This window comes from Scyliorhinus canicula, unplaced genomic scaffold (genome assembly GCF_902713615.1).
Source record: "Scyliorhinus canicula unplaced genomic scaffold, sScyCan1.1, whole genome shotgun sequence".
Classification (NCBI taxonomy): Eukaryota; Metazoa; Chordata; class Chondrichthyes; order Carcharhiniformes; family Scyliorhinidae; genus Scyliorhinus; species Scyliorhinus canicula.
Window position 1 is genome coordinate 308,304 of NW_024056010.1, and position 25,946 is coordinate 334,249.

The 25,946-nt window shown below is 42.5% G+C and overlaps 1 gene segment (V, D, J or C); it reads left to right on the forward strand.

The window, feature by feature from the left end:
• Positions 1-173: 173 nt before the first annotated feature.
• LOC119961463 lies at positions 174-25,897 on the forward strand. The segment is given in 8 exon segments: positions 174-224; positions 353-718; positions 10,484-10,783; positions 10,994-11,308; positions 13,178-13,486; positions 19,114-19,443; positions 25,623-25,750; positions 25,874-25,897. Coding segments are annotated over 8 exon segments (1,803 nt in total).
• Positions 25,898-25,946: the final 49 nt, after the last annotated feature.

Genomic DNA, 25,946 nt, shown 5'->3' on the forward strand with positions numbered 1-25,946 from the left:
AGGCGGGACGTGGATCCAGTCGCCGCCTCCACCAGGGAATCAACAGGCGGCGCCTGGAAAGCCGCCCCCTTCTGCCGGGTATTTAAATGCCGCTCACTGGGACCCGAATCCAACAGTCCGGGAGCTGGTTTGTTCACTGAGTTCCTGACACAACCATTTCCCCCAAATGGCCAGAAGGATGAGGTGGGCCATTTCTCTCAGTTTGTTGCTGACTTTCCTATCCCGTGAGTAATTTTTATTGTCCAAGTCTCTCACTGTTACTGTCTCAGTGTTAGTCTCTCTCTGGAATGTTCCAGAGTCACCAATCATTTCACCAGCATTAATCCTCGGCCTTTTTGATATATTTTTACAGGTGTCCAGTCGGATGTTGTGTTGACTCAGCCAGAGGCAGAGACCGGGCGTCCCGGAGGCTCCCTGAGACTGACTTGCAAAGCCAGCGGGTTCCGCGTAGGCGGCTTCAGCCTTCATTGGGTCCGATTCGTCCCCGGACAGGGTTTACAGTGGTTGCTTTACTATTATACTGCATCCAACAATTACTACGCCCCAGGGATTGAGAACCGATTTACTGCGTCCAAAGACCTTACGAAGAACATCTTCGCTTTGGACATACGGAATCTGAAGACCAAAGACATCGCCATCTATTACTGTTCATGGCAGCCTACAAAATACTGGGGTGGCGAATACTGGGGACAAGGCACCATGGTGACAGTGACGGCAGGTCAGATTATTGCATTTATTTATCCCTACTCACAAAGTTGTTGCCATTATTCCAATTTTCTGGTTATGTTCCGAATTAAATAGTTTGTTGGCGAGCGGGCTCCTTGAATTCCATGTTGAATTTTAATTGTACCAGGCATTTGTTTTGGTTGGAAAAATATGCATAATAGAAGAAAAACAGCTGCGTCTCCATGAAACGTGTTTCAGCGCACGGTAGCACATTGGTTAGCACTATTGCTTCACAGCTCCAGGGTCCCAGGTTAGAGTCCCTGCTTGGGTCACTGTCTGTGTGTAGTGCACGTTCTCCCTGTGTCTGCGTGGGTTTCCTCCGAGTGGTCCGGTTTCCTCGCACAAGTCCCGAAAGACATGCTGTTAGGTAATGTGGACATTCTGAATTCTCCCCCTCTGTACCCAAACAGGCGCCGGAGTGTGGCGACTCCGGGCTTTTCACAGTAACTTAAATGCAGTGCTAATGTAAGCCTACTTGTGACAATAAAGATTATTATTGACGTGATTTGGTATTTTTCTACGGTGGAGAAGATGTGACTGCGTTACTTTGAATAAGTAAAATTTGTGGAAACATTTTGCGTTTCTGACTTGCTCATGCATTGTTTCAACTCCGTGAGATTGCGCGGTTAAACGTTAACTGATTGCATGAAATACTTCAAGCACGATTGTAGGCAGAAAACAGGCAGACGTTAAAATGAAAAATTAACATTTTCAGATATGTTGGTGCATTTTTAAAAATTGTGATAATTGCAGTTTAAATAAAGACAGGGTTTATGATGCTCGCTCAGAACATATTTTGTAACTGTGGTCACAAACTATTTAATTAACAAGTTCACCAAATGGAGAGTAAAATGAATGTCATTCAAACAGCTAGAATGAGCCAATATCTCTCCGTATTGAATAAAGGTGCGGTTAAATTAATATCATTATCATCAATCCCCTTTCACAATGCTGCTGTGTACTGGGCACAAACAACATGAACGGAAAACTTCAAGTTGTAAGTATTTTTTTTATTATCCCTGCAAATATTTCAATAAGACATTCTGATTCCAATCAGTGTTCAGTTTCACAAGCAATTTTGAAGTAATTGTTATATCCCAGGCTAAAACAGATAAATGAACATTCGCATTTACTTACATAGGAGTTTTATATTGCATTTTGGCAATATATGCATCCGGTTATGATATTATTTGTGTGCAGCCGCAACTATATTATCCCATCAATTTTATTTGTACTTTGACAGTGAGGTAATTATAATTAACCTAATCCTAAACGGTTTTGTGAAGGAATTGTTAATAATGATGTTATGTAAATAGTTGGTGTATTTTCATATGGCTTGAGATTTGCAAATAAAACAGGAAAGTGAGCGAATTATTTTAAATCAAAAGTCTGCCAATAGCATCGAACCTGAAATCAATACCGTCTCCTATAACTGTGCTGCACACAGGAAAGAATCAGAGCTGAAATACTGATTATATCTGACCTTTATGGTTAGTTCTTTACTAAATATTACATTGAACAAGGAAATCGCGCCTTACTTTCTAGCAAACGTTCTGAATGAATTGTTCCCAAGATTTAGATGCTTCAGTTTGGCTCTTCTCGAATTAATAATATATTTATTAACATATTTCCGGCAATTGTGTGAATTGCAGGTGTAATTTTGAAAAATTGCCCGAGTTATTAAATCCAGGTAGTACCGTTACCGCTCACAAACTGCGGATATATATAGGCCCTGACAGTTTCTGATCAATAAAGTTGCTGCCTGCAGGTTATAACACAGACATTTTTTAAATATTCACTCCTGTAATAATATATATAGTTACGATTTACGACAATATTTAAATATGAGAGTCTTGTTTTGCCAACCAGCTGATATTACAGCCCATAAACCGACCGTGCGAAGTGGCCCACTCAAAATTAGGAACTACTTAAAATATTCCACTCAAATGCATCATGTAAACCACTTACAGAGAATTAATTGAGGTTATAAAACATGAACGTCTTTACGAATATTTTAGTGTTTACATGTTTGTCGGTAAAAAAGGGCAGTTATAGGTATTGCCCATTTTAAATTCTTAAAATGTGATTAGATTTAAATAAAATGACATATATGTCTCAATATTTCCCTCTGTTAATTTTATTTGTATTGCGTAACATAGGTTAAGTGCCATACTAATTCAGTTTACCCCAATTATTTCACAAAGTATTAGGCAGAAACATATTTTGAAATGTCAAAATTATTTTTTATTATTGAGTACAAATCTGTTAACAAGCAAATTAACTGTAACCATAATAACTCGAACTTATTCTACACACATGTGATCTCCTACAACTGAGTAATTTCAGTGAGCTCATGGCCCCGGCCGTTAGGATTCACTCTTCCCGCCGGCGGCGCACCCCCTCCGGCGGCTTTCCCGACGGAGTGGGGTGGCTTAAATGGCAAATCCTATTGGCAAGTGGCAGGAGGGGAGAATCCCCCCGCCAACGAGCGGTGCGGCACCGAGCAAACGCTTCTCTTGGATGGGAAAAACCAGTCCCAGATCTCAACGTTTAGGAAGAATGTTTAATTGCATCCAAAATAAATTGAGAAAACAACACATATATTTCGTCAACTGTAAGGTGCTCGGTAAGGAGCTTGGCCTTGATTTCTTTGTTAGCTACATTCCATTACGAAATTATTATGTCAAACCAGTGGAGAATGAGTTTTGAATATGAATGCTTCCCGGTTTGTGTGTTGCTTCCCCTGTCACTGCGTGTCTTTTGAGAACATCAAATTATCCCTAATCTGCAAAGCTTGATATGCTCATATTCAGGGGAACTAAATCTATGTTTTTTCAAGATTGAATGTCAAAGGCGTTATTATTGTAGTAATGGATCATTGATCAAATAGAATCACAGTTTGAATGAAATTGACAGACTGAACGTACTTATCTGCTGGAAACTCGGTTGTAGCACTGCTTGTGTCTGTTCAGATCTGTGCGCGTGGTCACTGTGTTGTACCAGGAACCTTGCTGACTGGTTGTAAACCTTCCGCTTCCTTCTCCTGTATTTCAAGGCGTGCAATCGGATTCATTTCTTCAAAAAGTATGCATGATCAGTGTGAAAGTTTGACTTCATATTTAATTGTATGCATCAGAAATCGGACTCCTGACAGACCGGGAAAATCACACACAATCGACAGCCTAGCAAAAGAGTTTAGTTCGATTTGTAACCAGTAATATTGGGACTGTTGAATTAGGCAATTTGAAGTGAATTTTACTCTACATTTAACTTTTGCTCCTAATGTTCTCTGAATGAGATGGTGCAGAAGGAGTGAACAGACGGCATGAAAAAGTATACAGAGGGCTGGTTTAGCACACTGGGCTAAATCGCTGGCTTTTAAAGCAGACCAAGGCAGGCCAGCAGCACGGTTCAATTCCCTACCAGCCTCCAATTAAAGGCGCCGGAATGTGGCGACTAGGGGCTTTTCGCAGTAAGTTAATTGAAGCCTACTCGTGACAGTAAGCGATTTTCATATTGATCTAAGATTACATGGCAAGGCCAGCATTTTTTGCACTTTTCTAGTTTAGTTTCAGAAAGTGTCGTTGAATCCTATAGAGTCTATGGAATCCTTTCAGTGCAAAAGAAGGCCATTCGGACCAACGAAAGTGTAGTTACCCTCTTAAAGGGCACGTTACCTCGGCCGACTACGCGACTTATCCCCCTAACACCGTAGCCCCACCTAGCCTGCACATGGTTGGACTATGGTGGAACCCCGGAGCACCTGGAGGAGTCGCATTCTTAAACCGCTGAAACAATGTGTGTCAGTACACTCAAAGTAATGTTAGGAAGCGAATTGCATGATTATCCCCAGGTAAGAGTAAAGAAATGATTATATAGTTCAAATCATGATAATTGTGTATTCAAGGAGCACTGAAGGTTACACTATCGTCAGTAGGAGCCATTCCACTTTCAGCTGGTGGAGGGACGTGGGTTGGGAAGGAGCTTTGTCGAGTCGCTGTTGTAAGGGACACTGTGCACCGGAGGTAGAGAGTGAGTTTTTAAGGTGGTGGGTGTGGTGCGAATTTTGCTGGCGACATTGTTCTTGACAGCGTCGAATTTATTGAATGTTGTTGGATTGGCATTCATAGAGGCATATGGAATTTATTCAATAGTTGTCCCCCTTTGTGTCTTCTCTAGATGATGGTCGGCTTTGATATAAAATTGTTGAGTTACTCCGGGAGTTGGGGGTTTGGTGGTGGAAGGAGGCGGAGAGACAGGACTTGGGGCGGGAGGGTATTCAGAGGCAGGAGAGTCAGGAGAGGTCATAACTTCATAATTGTCCTGTGCCTGACCTGAACGTCTTCTCCCCACATCATTAAACACATTTAATCAGCTTCTATCTCAATAAGTATGTTCGTAAACACAAATTCTCCCGTTACTCCTGTGAACTAATGCACTTTAATTGATTTTAACAATCTTTCTAAAAAATGAACATGCATGCATTTTACTGAATTAATTATGTTTAGGCATTTGAGTACCAAATAATCATTCCATGAGAGCGACCGGACTTTGAACGCGGTTTTATAATACTTTCAGGAAGTGAGAGCAACGCTCCAGCGAGCGGCGTCTGTTCTGGTCTGATAGGAAGCTGCAAGTTATTTTCACTCCCCAAATAGAGAATGATTAGACGCCTATGCCAAATAACCAACATAAGAAACTTTTGGTTCAAATTATTATTTCATTCTATTCTTTGAAATTGTTCACTGACAAAAATAACAGGATCGAGGTGCAAGTATCCCACTGGGCCACCATACAGAGTATAAAGCCACAAAACTACATTTCTGTCACATATTTCAAGTGCTGCATTTAGTCTGAAATCGGCTGTTTCATCATAAACCTAATTCCTTGTGTGCATTCGATTGACTCAGTTACCTCAGATTAATCAGATCCCTTTATTTTAACGTAAGTTTCCATTATTCCAAACAATATAATGGTATCAAAGAGCTGCAAGGGAGTATTAAACATTTTCTCCCATCAAATGAGAAAGAATGTGTCCAATGAGTCCTACAGACTGGTAGAATTATGCCGTAGATAACTTTTTTTTTATAAATTTAGATTACCCAATTATTTTTTCTATTAAGGGGCAATTTAGCATGGCCAATCCACCTACTCTGCACATTTTTGGGTTGTGGGGGCGAAACCCACGCAGACACGGGGAGAATGTGCAAACTCCACACGGACAGTGACCCAGAGCCGGGATCGAACCTGGGACCTCAGCGCCGTGAGGCGGTTGTGCTAACCACTAGGCCACCGTGCTGCCCATGTCGTAGATAACTGAGTAATTCGGCTCATTATGCCCATTTTGACTCTAAAATAGTTCCAATTTGGACCCACAACTCGTAAATCTGTTAATTAATTGACATATCAAATCACTTTATTCATTCCAGATGCAGCGAACCGGGGCAGACACAATGATCTGGATGATCTTCTCATTTGCAGTAACCACTCTATAATTCCAAAGTCAACACCTTCTGACTGGAGCAAAACACGTTCTGCATCACCCTAAATTTCCTAATTATTTTGTCAATTGTTTCCTTTTGATAACCAGCAGAAACATTTTCTCCTCAACTATTATATTAACAATATCTCATCATTTTGAACATATCTCTCCAATAACCCCATAAGACACACGGTTAGAACGTGAACAAGTTAGCTGGTGTAACCTCTCTATAATATTGAACTCTCCCACACGTGATATCACCTTAGTACATCCTCTCCGTATTCTCCACAGGGACTTGACCATTTCCCTAAAGTGGTGGTCAGAAGTTTTCAGAAGATAGCGCAGCCTGGTCAGTGCTTGAAAAACGTCATCATGAATTTCTCCTTGTCGGTGTTCCTATTTACAAGACCAAGTCTTCCATTCGCTTTTCAAGCCACCTTAACAACCTTTCCTGCTGCTTTCAAAAACGTTGTCAATGTGCATCCCTCTAATTCTCCACCGTGACAAAAATTAGTAATCCTTGATATTCCATACTGTAGAGTGTTATTTCCGAATAACTCAGGTATCTGAATCATCCACAAAACAGAAGTGCGAGTTGATCATATCAACAGACTAGATGATTCCGTTCTTTTATCTATGTAACCCATTGACATCTACTCGAATTATGACGTTTAATGAGTGCAAGCGTTGATATATACACAAAATGTCTGTCCTGTGATCAAACAGAAACAGCTGGTAAAATAAATAAGAGGTAGAACTTAGGAAGTTAGATTGCTAAATGAAATAGACTATTTAAACAATGGCGTTTTATATTTTCAACGCATGGAATTGTGCTCAATTAGTAGTATTAATTGAGTTGTCGGGCTGGGGTGCGGGGCGACCAAACTTGAGATAGACATTCAGTAGATCTGTGTAGAGAATGTATGGGAGAGCACGACTCTTTTTCAGAAGGAAATAGATAAACTAGATTAAATGACTATTCACACAAAAATTCAGTTCCAGGTATTAACGTTTGTAAAATTATCCCTCGCAACGCCAATGTCAAATGTACATTTATATGTGAAAGGAGTCATCGACCAGTTATTTCAAACATCCATTACTGTCATGAGAACAAAGAAAATTAGGATGAAATCTGGTGGAGGTGTTTTGTACAACAGAAAGGGTTTCTTCTTACTGGAATTCAAGAAGTTATTTCCCCAAATCAGATGTTGGTCTATAAAATATATTTTGTTTAAATAAACATGGAAACATTTAAGGGAGAAAGGATTGCAATTTATAAACGCTTGGTTGTTAGGACCGGATATGGCCTGTCAAAAAGTAGATACAGAGATAGATAGAACATTACAGTGCAGTACAGGCCCTTCGCCCCACAATGTTGCGACGAGCTGTGAACCCCCTCTAATGCCCATGTACACTATTCCCTTATCATCCATACGTCTATCCAATGACCATTTGAATGCCCTTAGCGTTGGCGAATCCACAATTGTTGCAGGCAGGCCATTCCACGCCCTTACTACTCTCTGAGTAAAGAACCTACCTTTAACATCTGTCCTATATCTATCTTCCCTCAATTTAAAGCTATGTTCCCTCGTGCTGCACACCACCAGCCCAGGAAAAAGGCTCTCACTGTGCATCCTTTCTAATCCTCTGATCATCTTGTGTGCCTCAATTAAGTCACCTCTTAATCTTCTTCTCTCTAACGAAATCAGCCTCAAGTCTCTCAGCCTTCCCTCATAAGATCTTCCCTCCATACCAGGCAACATTATGGTGAATCTCCTCTGCACCCTTTCCAATGCTTCCACATCCTTCCTATAATGCAGCGACCAGAATTGCACGCAATATCCAAATGCGGCCGCACCAGCGTTTTGTACAGCTGCAACTTGACCTCATGGCTCCGAAACTCAACCCCTCTACCAATGAAAGCTAACACACCGCACGTCTTCTGAACAACCCTCTCAACCTGGGTGGCAACTTTCAGGGATTTATGTACATGGACACCGAGATCTCTCTGCTCATCCACACTACCAAGAATCTTCCCATTAGCCCAGTACTCTGTCTTCCTGTTTTTCCTTCCAAAATGAATCACCACACACGTTTATGCATTAAGCTCCAGTTGCCATCTCTCAGCCCAGCTCTGCAGCTTATCTATGTCCCTCGGTAACTTGTAACATCCTTCCGCACTGTCCACTACACCACCGACTTTAGTGGCATCTGCAAATTTACTCACCCATCCTTCTACGACCTCCTCCAGGTAATTTATAAAAATGACAAACGGCAGTGGCCCCAAAACAGATCCTTGTGGTACACCACTAGTAACTGGACTACAGTCTGAACATTTCCCATAAACCACCACCCTTTGTCTTCTTACAGCTAGCCATTTTCTGATCCATACTGCTAAATCACCCCGAATCCCATGCCGCCGTATTTTCTGCAATAGCCTACCGTGGGGAACCTTATCAAACGCTTTACTGAAATCCATATACACCACATCAACTGCTTTACCCTCATCCACCTGTTTGGTCACTTTCTCAAAAAACTCAATACGGTTTGTGAGGCACGACCTACCCTTCAGAAAACCGTGTTGACTATCTCTAATCAAATTATTCCTTTCCAGATTATTATACATCCTATCTCTTATAAAACTTTCCAAGACTTTGCCCACAACAGAAGTAAGGCTCACTGGTCTATAGTTACCGAGGTTGTCTCTACTCCCCTTCTTGAACAAGGCAACAACATTTGCTATCTTCCCAGTCTTCTGGCACTATTCCTGTAGACAAAGATGACTCAGTGGAATGCGTAATAGTTTGGTAAAATTGAACTTTTGAAAGGAAGATCAAAGTCATGATCAACTGAATAGCTTTTTTCCCCAGACATTATATTTCATAATTTATAATGCTGTTATTCTTAAAGAGCATGCAATGATTTGTTTTAAACATGTGATAACTTGTATGACTATAAGTAACATCTATAATGAAGAAAAGTAAACCGATCCAAAAATGTTTTTTAAATCCTCTAAATTCAATAGTGAGCTGCAATTGTATGACCACTGCAATGTAGTGCGACGCCCCAAACATTTTCCTCGACCTTTACAAGAGATGACCTACCCCGAGTCATATAATGAGAAGTTATGGCAGTTCCCCACAAGCTTTGTCCAAGAGGAAGGTTTAAGGCAGCTTTTAAAATGGAATGACGGATGAAATGTAATATCAAGAATGGGAGAATCTGTGCAGATGTCAGGAGGCTGGTAGTAAATGTATGTAGGAGGTGTCCAATGGACAAAATGTGGAACAGTCTAACTCTAAAATATTTAATACTGAAATATAAAATATTTGGGGAGTTAAGTGAGTTTCTCCACAGCAAACAAGATCTGAAGAAAATCGACGATTCAATGTTCCGAATTTGCTCGAGAAAGCAACCTCATGGTCAGAATGCACCTTTCGGAATCATGGCCTTCATTTTCTGCAAGACTGGAATTATTTGAAGGTGTTTTACATTTGGTCTCACAACCCACTTTAGCTCCAAGGGCACTGCAGGTCATGATTAGAAAATGTTGGAATTACTTTATCTTGTACTCAGGTTTAGAGTTGTAGGGCTATTTTATAAGCACTCCCTGCCAAGCACCGTTTGAATCGGAGTTATTATTTTGTGAGGGCCATGGGGCTGGAGTGGCAAATTTCAATAAGGCCAGTTTCCAGTGCAACAACCTGACGACGAGAAAACACTTTGTTCTTCACGAAAATGTAAATATTTTTGAAATGGTAGTTGCAATATTTGGAAAATGTTCTGCTCTTCTATTTTAATCTAACGAAGTCGACGTCATTCAGCTAAAATCAACATTTTAAAAAATGTGTCAGAGGCAGAGAAAGTGAACATGGGAAGAACAATTCATAATGGTACTGATGGAAACTCAAATGCGGATGTACAGATTACTGTCAAAATAATGGAATAGGGCAGCACGGTGGCACAGGAGTTAGCATTGCTGCCTCACGTCGCCGAGGTCCCCGATTCGATTCCGGCTCTGGGTCACTGCCCGTGTGGAGTTTACACATTCTCCCCGTGTTGGCGTGGGTGTCACCCCCACAACCCAAACATGTTCAGGGAAGGTGGATTGGCCACGCTAAATTGCCCCTCATGTGGAAAAAATGAAGTGGGTAATCTAAATTTATTTTTAAAAATTGAATAAATGTATAACTATAACCTAATTTTAAGTTGTTTGGTTACGAATTAAAAGCAAACAATTGGATCTGACATGTTCAATCCGTCTTTCTTTTCCAGCGACGCCGTCTCAACCCACTCTCTACAACCTGGCCCCCTCCTGTCAGCAACACAACACCGACGGCTCCGTGACCTACGGCTGTTTGGCGATGGACTACTCCCCAGAAATCAGCAGCCTTACCTGGAAGAAAGATGGGCAGCCGATCACCACTGGATTGAAGACTTATCCGGCAGTGAGAAACATAAAGGGAACCTACACCCTGAGCAGCCAGTTAACCATCCCTGAGTCAGAGGGGGCATGCAGCAAAATCAGCTGTGAGGTTCGACACAACGGCTCAGACAAGAGCATTGGAATGACATGTAAGTGTTGTGGAACCAGTACAAAATAGGAAATCTATGAATACCTTGTGTAAGGTCTTGGTTATAACGCAGTTATAGTAATCACTGTATTCCTGATCCCAGGAAAATCCAGGTTCGTGTCTGTTGACCACAAAAACTGGCATGTATAACAGCTCATTTTATTTATTCTAAATTTCGTCTATAAGAAATATCTAACACTTGTTTTTGAAGGTCGTAAAAATGACAAACCTCCAAATCTTCTCCTCACTGTGAGTTCCAATGAAGAAATCACACGCACTAAATTTGCAACCATCGTCTGTTCAATCATCGATTTCCGTCCAAAGTCAATGGCGGTGAAGTGGTTGAAGAATGGACAACCCATGGGTTCAGGAATTCTCACCTCTCCCGCCTGTGAAGTGAACGAGAACTTCTCGGCGAGCAGTCGGCTGACAGTCTCCGCTGGGGAATGGTTCAGCAAAGCGGTCTATACCTGCCAGGTCACTCATAAAGGGCTCACACAAAGTCGGAATATCGGCACATCTGAAGGTAAGAGAATCAAACCGGGGAAATATTGATCATTCTATGCTGCGATTTTAAGCATTATGCAGAATTTTATTAAGCTACAACTTCTAATTTATTGCCATGTTCTTTGTGCTTCACTCTGATGTAAGAGCTGTATTAGATTGCTCAACATTCAGGATTTGATCACATCAGCAAAGACATGTTCCCTCGAGACTGATGTTATTCAGTGGCTGAGTTTCAGTCATTATTGACTTGCCTGGATAAGTGCAGCTCCAACGACACTCAAGAAGCTTGACACCATCTAGGACAAAAGAGGCCGCTTGATTTGCACCTCTTCCACAAACATTCATTTCCTCCACCTCCAACATAGAGCAGCAGCAGTATTTAGAATCTGCAAGATACAGTTTGCGCATTCTCCCTGTGTCTGCGTGGGTTTCAATCTACAACCCAAGGATGTATTAAATAGATTTGCCACGCTAAATTACCCTTTGAAAAGATGTTAAAAAAATAATCTACAAAATACACTGCAGGAACTTACTGTGCCTCCGTTAACAGAATCTTCAAATCCTACGACCGCTACCATCACGAAGGACAAGTGCAGCAGGATGACTACCTTCTGGAATTTGCCCCCCAAGTCACTCACCATTTTAAGGTCAGAAGAGCGGATGACTGCACAATGTTCAGCACCATTCGTAACTCCTCAGATAATGAAGCTGTCCATGTCCAAATGCAGCAAGACCAGGACAATATCCAGCAGTAATAAAAAGTGGTAAGTTGCATTCGCGACCATCTCCTACAAGAGAGGATATAACCACCGCCCCTTGACATTCAATGGGATTACCACCACTGAATCCCTCACAATCAACATTCTGGGAGTTACCATTGAATCCTCCAGCAAGCAACTGACCTCCTGATCCCCCAAAGCCTGTCCACCATCTACAAGGCACAAGTGAGGAGTGTAAAGTAATACTCTCACTTGTCTGGATGAATGCAGCTCCAACAACACTCAAAAAGCTCGACACCATCCAGGACAAAGCAGCCCGCTTGATTGCTCCCCCTTCCACAAACATTCAAACCCTCCACCACCGAAGAACAATGGCAGCCGTGTGTACCATCTACAAGATGCACTGCAGTAACTCACCAAGGCTCCTCAGACAGCAACATACAAACCCACCATCTCGAAGGACAAGAGCAGCAGATACCTGGGAACCTCACCACCTGGATGTACCCCTCCAAGTCACTCACCACCCTGACTTGGAAATATATCGGCGCTCCTTCACTGCCGCTGGGGAAAATCCTGAACTGCCTCCCTAACAGCACAGTGGATGTACCTTCACCTCAGAGACTGCAGCAGTTCAAGAAGGCAACTCAACACCGCCCTCTGCAGGGCAGCTAGAAATGGGCAAGAAATGCTGACCTAACCAGCGACGCCCACATCACATAAATGAATAAAAGAAAGAACATCTCGACCTCGAAATTTCTCACCATCCCTTCACTGTTGCTGGGCCAAAATTCTGGAATTCGCTCCATAACAAGGCTGGGGATATATACACCACATGGACGACAGTGGTTGAAGAAGACAGTTGACCTCCACCTCTCAAGATAAATAATGGATAGGCAATAAATGCTGGCCTAGCCAGAGACGCCGACATCGCATTGATTTCTGGAACCGTTTACTGGTAACAGCTTCTGTTCAAAGCATTGGAAAGTGAATTTCTAAAACGGTGTCACGTACGGAGGAAGCTGGTGTACCATTGTATATTGAAGATTTAAGGAATTGTTAAGGGTTGATACATCGAGGTTGGTATAGTTTCCTTTAGAAAGTGAAGGCTGAATACTGCTGTCCTGATTCTAAAGATGGAATTTGGGTTGATTTTAATTTGTCATTCACAGAGCCTGCCCCTTGCACTGATGTCTCAGTAAAAATACTGCCTCCGTCAATAGAACAGGTCTTACTGGAGGCGACTGTAACCTTAACCTGCATCATTTCGAATACTCCTTATGGAGTCAACGTGTCCTGGAGTGAAGCGAAGAAGCCGCTGAAATCAGAGATTGCTGAACAGCCTGGGACAGATACTGGGAGTGTGGTGAGCAAATTAAACATCTCGACACAAGCCTGGCTGAGTGGGGCTGTGTTTGGCTGCGAGGTGAGCCACCAGGATCTGCCAACGCCCTTTAAAAAATCCATCCACAAAGAAGAAGGTGAGATTGAAGCAAAGGCCTGTCCCTTATATTTGGTGTTTAATGGACCACATTGATAATTGTTAATTCCAATAACGAAATCCTCCGAAAGCGCAGATCATAGATTTAAGGAGAAATTGGATAAGTGAACGAATGAGAAAGGAACAGAAGGATTTAACAATAAAACAAATAAGGTGCTGAACCTAAACAGAAGCATCGAGCAGTTGCGCTGAGTGGCCTGTCTCTATGCTCTAATTGCGATTCAATTGTCATAGAAACATAGTAAATTGGAGCAGGGGAGGCAGTTGGGCCATTCATTATGAACATGGCTGATCACCCAATCCAATAAACTGTGCTGGCTTTCCCCCAATATCGTTTGATCCTTTTAGAGTTATACCTGACACTGTCTCGATAATATGCAGTGTCTTAGCTTCAACTGCTTCCTATTGCAGCAAATAACGCAGTCTTACCACTCTCTGGGTGAAACAAAGTTTCCTCCTTTCATCCAAAAAGGTGCCTTAGACTATGACTCGGTTTGTGAAGAACCCACGATCGGGAATATCCTTCGTGCCTCTACGCTGTCTAGTTCTATTGGGATTTTATAGGTTTTCCCCTCAATCTTCCATCCTCTAGCGAATATAGAACATAGAACATACAGTGCAGAAGGAGGCCATCGGCCCATTGAGTCTGCACCGACACACTTAAGCCCTCACTTCCATCCTATCCCCGTAAGCAATAACCCCTCCTAACCTTTTTTTGGATACTAAGGGCAATTTAGCATGGCCACTCCACCTAACCTGCACGTTTTTGAACTGTGGGAGGAAACCGAAGTACCCGGAGGAAACTCACGAAGACACGGGGAGAACATGCAGACTCGGCACAGACAGTTGCCCAGCAGGTAATCGAACCTGGGACACTGGTGCTGTGAAGCCACAGTGCTAACCACTATGCTACCATGCTGCCCTATAATCCTAAAGAACTATACCTCTCCTCATACACGAGTCCTACGAGCCCAGGAATCAGTCTGGTAAACTGTTTCTGTGCTCCCTCTACAGCATGGAAATCTTTGCTCAGATCAGGAGACCAAAACTGCATAGAATATTCCAAATGTTGCCCCCCCCCCCCCCCCCCCAAAGAACTGTATAATTACAGCAAGTCATCTCTGCTCCTGTACTCGAATCCTCTCGCTGTAAAGGCCAACATAGCATTTGCCTTCTTCAGTGCCTGATCACTTGTATGCTTACCTTCAGAGCTTGGTATACGAGAACACCCAGATCTCGTTGCACATGTCTCTCTCTTAATTTATAGCCATTCAGATCATAATCTGCAGTCCTGTTTTTGCCATCAAATTGGATAGCTTCACGTTTATCAACACTGCACTACATGTGCCCGCATTGTCTACTCACTCAGCTTGTCCAAATCACATTGACGCATCTCTGTATCCTTCTCACAGCCTGCCCTCCCACCCAGCTAGGTGTCATCTGCAAGTTTGGAGATATTGAATTTAATTCCCTCGTCAAAACCATGAATATTTATTGTAAATATCTGGGCTGCAAGCACCAATCCCGACAGTTCACCAAATGTCACTGTCTACCATTCGGCAAAATTCAATCCTATTCTGTTTCTTGTTTACCAAACAGTTTTATATCCATCTCAATATACTAACCCCAAACCGATGCGCTTTAATTTTATAGACTAATATTTTATTTGGCCTTTGTTGAAAACCTTCATAAAATCTAAACAAAGCACAGGCCCTGACTCTCCCTCAGTAACTGTACTCGCTGCATCCTCAAAGGATTCCAGTAGAATTGTCAAGCACAAATTCCATTTCGTAAATCCATGCTCACTGTCCGATTCTGCAGTTTTTCAAATCCATTGCTACAAACTCTTCAATACATAGAAACGTACATAGAAAATAGAAGCAGGAGGGGGCCATTTGGCCCTTCGAGCCAGCTACCCCATTCATTGTGATCATGACTGATCATCAAGTTCAATACCCTGATCCCGCCTTACCCCACATCACTTTGCCCCAAGAGCTATATCTAATAACATCTTGAAATTACACAACGATTTGGCCTCAACTACCTTCTGCGGTAGTGAATTCCACAGATTCAGCACTCTCTGGGTGATTAAATGTTTCCTCACCTCAGTCCTCAGAGGTTTATCCCTTATCCTCAAACTATGATCCCTAGTTCTGGACTCGTGCAACATCGGGAACTTTCTTTTACAAATCTGCACTGTCAAATATTGTGTAGGTTTCTATGCGATACCCTGTCACTCTTCTAACCTCCATTGAATCTAATCCTAACCGACTTAACTCTCTCCTCGTATGACATCGCCATCCCAGCAATGATGTCGGTGAACCTTTGCTGCACTGCTCCATAGCAAGATCATCCTTGCTCAGATAAGGACACCAACACGGCAAACAATACTCCAAGTTTGGCCTCACCAAGGCCCTAAAGAATGTCAGTAAATCATCTGTACTCCTGTACTCAAATCCTTTCCCTATGAAGGCCAACGTAGCATTTGCCTTCTTTACTGCCTCCTGTACCTGCGGGCTTACTTTCAGCGACTGATAATGGGTCTAGAATTTGCATCTCTGCCGATGGCAAGGTGACTGGTCAATAATTCTCTTTTCTATTTACATCCCTATGTAAGTAATGGTGTTAGATTAGCTATCATCTAACCTGGAAATGGGTGGCACGGTAGCATAGTGGTTAGCACTGCTTTGTCACAGCGCCAGGATCTCAGGTTCGATTCTTGGCTTTGGTCACTGTCTGGAAGTTCTCATCGTGTTTGCGTGGGTTTCCTCCGGATTCCTTACACAAGTCCCGAAAGACGTGCTTGTTAGGTGAATTGGAAATTCTGAATTCTCCCTCTGTGTACCGGAACAGGCACTGGAGTGTGGCGACTAGGTGCTTTTCGCAGTAACTTAATTGCAGTGTTAATGTAAGCCTACTTGTGACACTAATAAAAGATTTTATGATAATTATTATTTTTTTAAAACTGTTCCAGAGACAATTGTATATTGGAAGGTGACAACCAATACACCTATCACTTCTAGGGTCACTTCCTTCAACATTCTCGTATATACATTATCAGGTCCGGTGTCTATATGGACCATCAATCCTATCAATTGACCTAAAACCATTTATCTACTAATATTAATATTCTTCAGTTCCTCCCTCCCACCAGACCCTGTGTTCCCCAAAATATCTGGTATGTTATTTCTGTCCCCCGTTGTGAATGCAGAACCAATGTATTCATTTAGTTGGCAGCCAGTCCTTTGTTCCCAATTATAAATCCCTCTGTTTCTGACTATAAGGGGATTACATTTATCTTCACCAATCTTTTTCGCGTCACATACCTGTCGAACGTTTTACAGACAGTGTGTATATTCCCTGTAAACTTACTCTCGTCCTCTGTTAAGCGCTTCTGAATCAAACCGTTGGTTCCCTTTTACGGAATTCTAAACTGCTCCTGTTGTTTTTTCCTGGCCAATTTTTATGCAACTTCCTCAGATCTAATACTGTCACTGATTCCATTGTACGCCACCGTTTGGTCATCTTTCTCCTTTTAGTTTACGCCAGACAGGAGTGACGAATTGTTGCAACCACCCATACACTCTTAGATTATTTGCCATTTCCGATACACCGTCATCCCTTTACGTAATGTTTCCCAATATCTTATAGCTAACTGGCACCTCATACCATCCACGTTTCGTTCATTAAAGTTCAGGACCCTATTCTCAAACTCAACTACGTCACTCTCCATCCAGATTCAAAATTCTATCATTTTATGGTCGCGCATCCCCACGGCGTCTCGCACAACTGTATTTCAAATTATTCCTTTCACGTTACACAACATCCATTTTGGAATTATCTCCTCTCCCGTTGGTGGTTCAACGTTTTGGTTCAGAAAACCATTCCGGATATACTCCAGGAATTCCTCCTCTACAGTACGATTGTCCTTTTTGATCCTGTTCGTAGATTTCTTTGCCTGTCACTTTTCTTATTCCCCTGACTGTCGTTAGTTCGTGTTCCTGATTCCCCCTTCTCTAACTACTTGCATATATTCCCACACCCTTGTCATTTTCGATTCAGCCCTCCCCAACCACTCAGAAAATGCTCCCCCAAGGACAGTTTGTCTTGGTCCCACCTCCTGTTCCAGCTCCGAAGTCCACAACATCTTAAACCTTCCCACTCGCGCCATATCATCAGCCATTCATTCATCCTATATATCCTGATATTTCGACGGTGACAAGCATATGGCACTAGTATTGATCCTGAGCTCACCATCTTTCAAATGCTAGTTCTCAACTTTTTACGTAACCACCTATATTTTGATTTTTAGGCCCTCATCCGTTTTTGTACCTGTGTGGTTTGTGTCAATATGTACCATGATCACTAGCTGTTGATCCACAATGTTCTGTAAATGCTCCAAGACATTGTTGACCCGAGCACCAGGGAGGCAATACCTTGCTGAATTCGCGCGTTTGCGGCCACAGAAATGCCTACCTATTGCCTTCCCTTGAAAGGCAGAATCGCCGATAGCTATTGCACTTCCACACTTCTACCTGCTCCTCTATGCAGCGGAGCCAACTGACGAGTAACGGATTTGGCTTTTGCCATGTTACCACAGAGGTAATTCTCCTCAACAGTATCTAAAGTGGTATCTCAGTTTTTCAGTGGAATGGCCACAGAATGAACTACCTGTCTAGTCCCTTTGCTCTTTATGTTGGTTACCCATTCCGTTCCTGCCCCTGGAGTGTGTGCTTGCGGTGTGACGACCTCTCTATTGGTGCTATCCACTTCACTCTCCGCCTTAAGGATGCACACCACAGTGTCCCCAGCCGCCTCTTGGTCTCCGAATGCAGATTTCCAGGAGGTGAAGCTGGACGCAATTCCTGCGAGCCCCTGGCAATGGAAATGTTCCCAGCTTCCCACGTGGAACACAAGGAGAAAAGCCACGCCTTTGTTTTTTTCTGCTGCGACTTTTAAATTAAACCTTTCGTGGATGCTTGATGTCAGACAATATCCATTATTCTCGGGCACTTCTCTACTGGTCCACGTTGCTATAGACTATTTCCCTTATAAACTATAAACCACAAAAAGTCCTTATAAACTATAAGTGATAAAAACAGTAAATATTTACCCGACGTTACCCACTACTTACCAAACTGCTCTCCCTTTTGCCTTTATTGCTGCAGCAGGGTAAGGCCACTCTCTGAATATTTTTAAAAAATTAGAAAGCAAACACAAAATATGAAAAAGGCAGCACTTTCCTCTCTGCATCGAATTGTGCTCCTAATTCCCGATACCCACACTCACTCTGGCTGTGTCACGTACTGAAATAGAACTGAAGTAAGATGAGATGACTCATGCGCCAGTTAAACATCAATAGCAATCATGGTCAAATTAGTCCCTCGTTAGGATTCATGTGACTGGCAGATAATTGTCACCAACTCTCAGTTTACAGAGAGACGGACTGCGCCCGCCCATACACCGGGATGGATAACAGGACAAACAAGAAAGAGGGATAGGAAAACATGTTAAATTGAGGGCAATGCACATTCGTCTCACACCGAGCCACCTGCGCCAATGTCTCTGGAATTCTATTTTTTAACATTTGTTGTACATTTTCTGCAGATCCCAATCCGCGGGAACCGTCCGTCTCTGTCCTCCTGCCCTCGGCTGGAAGCGTCTCCGCTCAGAGATTCGTCTCCCTCAGCTGCTTAGTGAGAGGTTTCTCCCCCCGAGAGATCTTCGTCAAGTGGACCGTCAATGACAAGCCGGTGAATCCCGGGAACTACAAGAACACCGAGGTGATGGCGGAGAACGGCAATAGCTCCTTCTTCATGTACAGCCTGTTATCCATTGCAGCGGAGGAGTGGGTCAGCGGCGCTTCTTACTCCTGTGTGGTGGGACATGAAGCCATCCCCTTGAAGATCATCAACAGAACGGTTGATAAATCCAGCGGTAAACCCAGTTTTGTGAACATTTCCCTCGCTCTGATGGACACCGTTAATTCATGTCACTGAGAACCAATCAGACACATTTCGGTTCTTAAATAAAATACAATAAAGGCCTTTCATTCAAAACTTAGCTATATGCACAATCGCTCACTTAATCCTGTGTAAATATGTCACGGAAATAATTATCTGCCTGGAGTCGTAAATTCTACCTTCCTCTGGCACAAGTCTTACATCCACCGCTCGCAGTTCAGATGCACCAGAGACTAGAGATGTATTGGAGTTCATTCATTACATGATTCCACAGAGTATTTTCTGTAACATGCCTCCTGCTGAATTCGGATAGTTTTCTATTCCTCAGAAACAGCTGCAGCAAATTGAAATATCGGTGTCCCTGGTTCGTTCATTATCTATCACTCAGAATTGGGGTCAGTTGTCAGTTTAGCATCGTGCGCCTAATGGGAATGGAGTGACGGCCATATAGGAACACGTTCTGCTGCTCATCAAAGAAAGTAGAAAGGTTAATTTGTTAACCCTCTACTCCAAACTGGAGAGGATAATTGATGATTGTTAACACGCTTTAACCTCGAATCCCAACCCAGGCAGCAGAGAGAGCGCAAGGATGAATTGAAAAATGAAAACCGCTTGTTATCACAAGTAGGCTTCAAATGAAGTTACTGTGAAAAACCCCTAGTCGCCACATTCTGGCGCCTGTTTGGGGAGGCTGTTACGGGAGCCCAGTACTCTTACCTGTGTACTGTGTACCCCTTGATAGGGGTGGGGGGCGTTGACAGAAATTATTAACCCATTGTAATCACATTTCTCCATCAGAGTAACAAAAAAGGACAAATGTTGGCACATTGTTTTTTGAATTCCCTCCGAAGGAGTTTAAAAAAAATACATTTAGAGTACCCAATTATTTTTTCCAATTAAGAGTAGCCAATCTACCTATCCTGCACATCTTTTGGGTTGTGGGGGTGAAACCAACGCAGATACGGGGAGAATGTGCCAATTCCACACGGACAGTGACTCGAACCCGGGTCCTTAGGGTTGTAGGCAGCAATGCTAACCACTGCGCCACCGTGCTGCCCTCCTTCCGAAGGAGTTAATCAATTAACTTGCATTCTGCACCAGAAGGAGGGGAAAGGCCAATTATTACTGAAGAAGGCAAACACTCCCTCGTTACATAATCGGCTTCTAGCTCACTGTGCGGCTGACGATCCCAACCTTTCCACTTTTTTTGGAGATATGTTCATATTTAAACATTCTGGTAATTTTAAAAAACTTATATAACAGATAATCATATTCAACCGGTTGAACTCCAATAGTCTATCCTCCAGGGCGCTTTCACAGTTCTGTGATTTATATTTCCAAAGGTAGTCCCGTGATTATTTTGGGATATTTCAGCAGATGTCATATTGCATCTCTCAAATAGTAAGAAGTCTTACAACACCAGGTTAAAGTCTGAGGAAGGAGCTGCACTCCGAAAGCTCGTGTTTGAATCAAACCTGTTGGACCTTAACCTGGTGTTGTAAGACTTCTTACTGTGCTCACCCCAGTCCAACGCCGGCATTTCCACATCATCTCTCTAGTAACATGCTTTTGCACAGAGCTGTGAATACTATTCCCTATCATGCACGCCACCAGAACCAGGCATAGCTGTTGGTGAAACTTGTAGCAAAAATCAAAAATACCCACATGCAAACACACGCACAAACACAACCGCAGATAATATGCCATCACAAGCATGCACGCAAGCAGGGACCCACAGGTAAACATTAACAAATGCACTTGCAAACTCTAACAAACACAATAATGTAGACATGACGACAAATATTATCTTGGAAATGAACACATATATGTGGACACAGATGCATGAACACTAACAGGCACATACAGCGACACGCATTTCATAGATAAACTAACATTAACAAATTCACAGTGACACACATAGGCGCAGATGTTAACAGACATGCATAAGGTCACAAATATATACGGCAAAAACAGACATTACCACATAAGTCCAAGAACATAGAACATAGAACATTACAGCGCAGTACAGGCCCTTCGGCCCACGATGTTGCACCGTCCTGTGAAACCCTTCTAAAGTCCATCTACACTATTCCCTTATCGTCCATATGCCTATCCAATGACCATTTGAATGTGTTTAGTGTTGGCAAGTCTACTACTGTTGCAGGCAGGGCATTCCACGCCCTTACGACTCTCCGAGTAAAGAACCTACCTCTGACATCTGTCCTATATCTGTCTCAATAATAATAATCACTTATTGTCGCAGGTAGGCTTCAATAAAGTTCCTATGAGAAACCCCTCATCGCCACTTTCTGGCGCCAGTTCGGGGAGGCTTGCACGGGAATTGAACCCTGCTTGTTCTGCATTCCAAGTCAGCTATTTAGCTCACTGTGCTAAATCAGTTAATAATAAGAGGCGGCACAAATTGCCACAGTGGTTAGCATTGCTGCCTCACAGCGCCAGGGCTATGGCCTTGCATGACTATCTGAGTGGAGTTTGCACATTCTCCCCTTGTGTGTGTGAGTTTCCTCCGGGTTCTCCGGTTTCCTCCCACAGCCCATAGATGCGCTGATTGGGTGGGTTGACCATGCTTACTTTGCCCATTAGTGTCCAAAGATGTGCAGATTAGGCAGGGTTACAGGAATAGGGCAGGTTAATCGGGTTAGGTCGGGTGGTCTTTCGAATGGTTGGTGCAGAATCGATGGACCGAATGGCCTCCTTCTGCCCTTTAGGGGTTCTATGAATAAACAATTTAACAGGATCATAGTCAAAAATATTAACATACCCACAAATGGAAGGTCGAATGCATGCAAAAAGTCGTATATTGCACATCCAGACACTTAAACAGAGATAAATGCAAAGATCAATTTATAAACATACATATCAGCACAGCAACACATTAACGAGAAACACATATTCAGATCATGCATGTTCATTGATATGCTACCACAATGCACACACACAGATGCAGACGTAGATGCATTAATATATCCATCAATCCTCATTAGAATGTTTCCGACACTAATTAGAACTCATACAAACACAAGGGCAGAATAATTCAAATGAAACGATACTGATGCATATTAGAGCGACAGAGAGATAGCGAGGGAGAGAGGGAGAGATAGAGAGTGAGGGAGAGAGAGAGAGAGAGAGAAAGACGAAATCAGAATTCTGACGGACATTTTTTACAGCAACATTCGACTGTTTCGACAGCAATTGTCGTTAAATGACATGCACAAAAGCCAGATAACAGATTACAACTGATTTTATTTAATGATATACCAACCATTTCCATCACACACAAAAACATGTGTGAAACTCTGTTCGAATAGCTCTATTCACTGTCTTGTCTGAAGTAATTATCTGAAACTATCATTACGGTGACCATTATCAATGTGTAAATCTTCTTCTGGGTCTCACCATAATATTCCCTGATGATAGACCATTTAAAAATTGATTCGCAATTAAGTTGCATCTGAAGGTGAAGAAAAAATACAACATTTTCAAACACAGATGTATCATTGTTTGCTGTTACTGCTTGCTTTGTGAGCTAGAACCTGTCGATGTTGCAACATGCAAGGCACAGGATGTTCCCATGCGTGCTACATTTGATCGAACCAGCAACAAGAGCGTGACTCATTGCAGCGTTTTGATAGGTCACCCAGATCAGGTCAAGGGTTAGTGAAGATCCGTGCAAGGGAGGCAGTGGCGTTGTGGTATTGTCACTGGACTAGCAATCCAGAGACCCAGGGTAATGCGCTGGGGACATGAGTTGGAATGCCACCAGGGCAGATGGTGGAATATGAATTGAATAATAATCTGAAAGTAAAATCCTAATAACGACCATGAAGCAATGGTCGATTGTTGCAAATACCCCATCTGGTTCGCTATTGTCCTTTAGGGAAGGAAATCTCTCATCCTTACGCGGTCTACATATGACTCCAGACACACTGCAATGTAGTTGACTCTTAAATTCCCTCGGAGATCGGTAACAAATGCTGACCCAGCTGCATCCCACGAACGAATCCAGAAAATCTGCAACAGGATAATAGGTTCCATGCACATAAACTGCTGCTGTCAATCACGAGAAGCTGAGTTGACAGGCTCAAAAACAGGAAGGCAGAACCACAGGCAAGTGAACTTAATATATGTTAGAGCATGGGCATAATCTGCACATTTTTGGATTGTAAGTAGGAATATAAATTGTGAGTAGGATATACAGAGGAGACTGGTGACTAAGATATTTTCAGTAACTGTCGTCACAACCAGATAATATAATGAGAATTGGGAAATTGTCAAATATTTGAGGAACAAATTTAAAATAAGCACATTAGCGAATGTGTGGGAGATTGCAGAGCACTGCGATTTAGAGAGGACTATATTTCCTCAAGTGTGAAATGAAAACGGTTAGTATGCAGGGCCAGCGAGTAATCGGGAAAAAAAGAATCTAATTTTATCATGTGGGTAATTGAATACAAAAGTAGCGATGCACCGCATCAGTTACACAGAGAGTATACTAGATCACACCTGGAGTCATTGCGCACAATCCTTTGTATAAAGTCGGGATATATCCTTTCCTAGAATCAGTTCATGGTCACAATCTGACTTTTAATTCCATTTTTTTATTCTACTCAAATTTCACCACCTGTCATGATGAGATTTGAACCCAGGACCACAGCTCATTCTCCTGCTTTGCTGAATTACTAGCGCAGCGGCAGTATGATTACGCCACTCCCCACTCCTTGCTGAAGGAAGGATGTAATTTCGCTAGAAGCAATGTTTGCCAGAGACTACCATGAATACCACCGGTTGTTTTATGATCAAAGTTTATATACGCTAATGTTATATGCACTGGAGATTAAAAGCATAAGAAACAAGTTGATTGAAACATATATAATGCTGAGGTGTCTTGACATAGTCTCTGTGGAAAGGATGTTTGCTCTGCTGGGACAATCGGGAACGAGAGGTCACTGTTCAGATATAAGAGGTCGCCAATTTCAGGTAGAGTTGAGGGGAATTGTTTTGTCTCTCAGAAAGTCGTGAGTCTTTGGTCCTCACTGCCTCAAAAGCCGATAGAAACTTTGAATGTATTTGATAGAAAGATAGATAGATTCTTCAGAAGCAAGGAGTGATAGGTTTATTGGGTTCGGCAGGAATGTGGGGGTGAGGATACAGTCAGATCGACCGTGATCTCATTGCGTAGTCGAGCAGGCGGTCGGGGTTGACGGACCTCCGCCAGTTCTCAGGATGCATAGTTCGGGAGAAGACCTGGAGAGCAGGAAAGGCAGCAGATGTGTGGTGGCTTCCTGATGCGCTTCGAGAAGCCAACGGTGACCCTTTGGAAACATGGCGATCTTCTATATCTGGCTGAGAGTTGGTGCTGGAGTTTAGCCTCAGGAATCCATGGGAACGTTGTCGCAAGAAGCGCGATTGAAAACCTGGCAGGTGAGAAGTCGTGGAAGCAGTCCGGGGGATTTACACAGTAACTTCATTGCAGTGTTAATGCGAGCCTACGTGTGCCAATAATAAAGATTAGTATTATTAGAAGGAGCTATTTTTAAAGGCAATTCAGAGGTTCGATATTTGGAAAGGAATGCTCGAGTTCCCTCTTGAGGGGAGATAGTTTGAACCAGTATCGTGTAACACATAATTGATAAGGACGCCTGGCTGTGTTGTGTCGGGGTCTGTGGAATCTATGTTCGTCACATCGACCATGCATTGTGCAATTTTGTGTGTTCGACTGCAGATTACCTGTTAATTCAAATGTGCCACGTGTTGATTCTGAATGTTTTTGATTAAGATAGGTATTGCAAATAACCACACTTCTTTGGCTTTGTAGAGTGATGTTTAATTTGTTTGTGCAAAGACTGTATGGCTTGGAGTGTACATTGGATATTAAACTTTGCAAACATAAAACCGAATCATACCAAAAACCTGGTGGTCTGATCTAGGATCATAACAGAACATATTTATGGAATACAGCGGTGGTATTAAGTATTAGATATGTATTGATAAGAGAGATTAACTTAGCATGTTGACCCCGGTTGAAAGTTTAATTATAGAACAAATTGCACTTTAAGGAAAGTAAAAGAGGAAGTAGAACATAATTAGGATTTTAACCGACTGAAATACGTTTCAACTTTCCCATCTCCGTAGACATTAGAGGCCACATCTGGATTGAAGACGATGGGGATGATAATGGTAATATCGGGACAACCGCTTCCACATTTATCACTCTGTTTGTCTTCAGCATATTCTATAGCACTGCAGTGACTCTGGTGAAGGTGAGAAGATTCAATCCATTCACTCTACCATCTCTCCACATTTCTACAAGTTTAATTTAAAAAGAAATTGATAACTGCAACGGATCACTAAATATTTGTTTCATTCTTTTATCTCTCGTACAGATCGAGTGATCAGTTGAAGTTCAGGCGCCGTTCGTTTTCCTCAGTGTTTATAGGCACCTCTGGATTACAATAA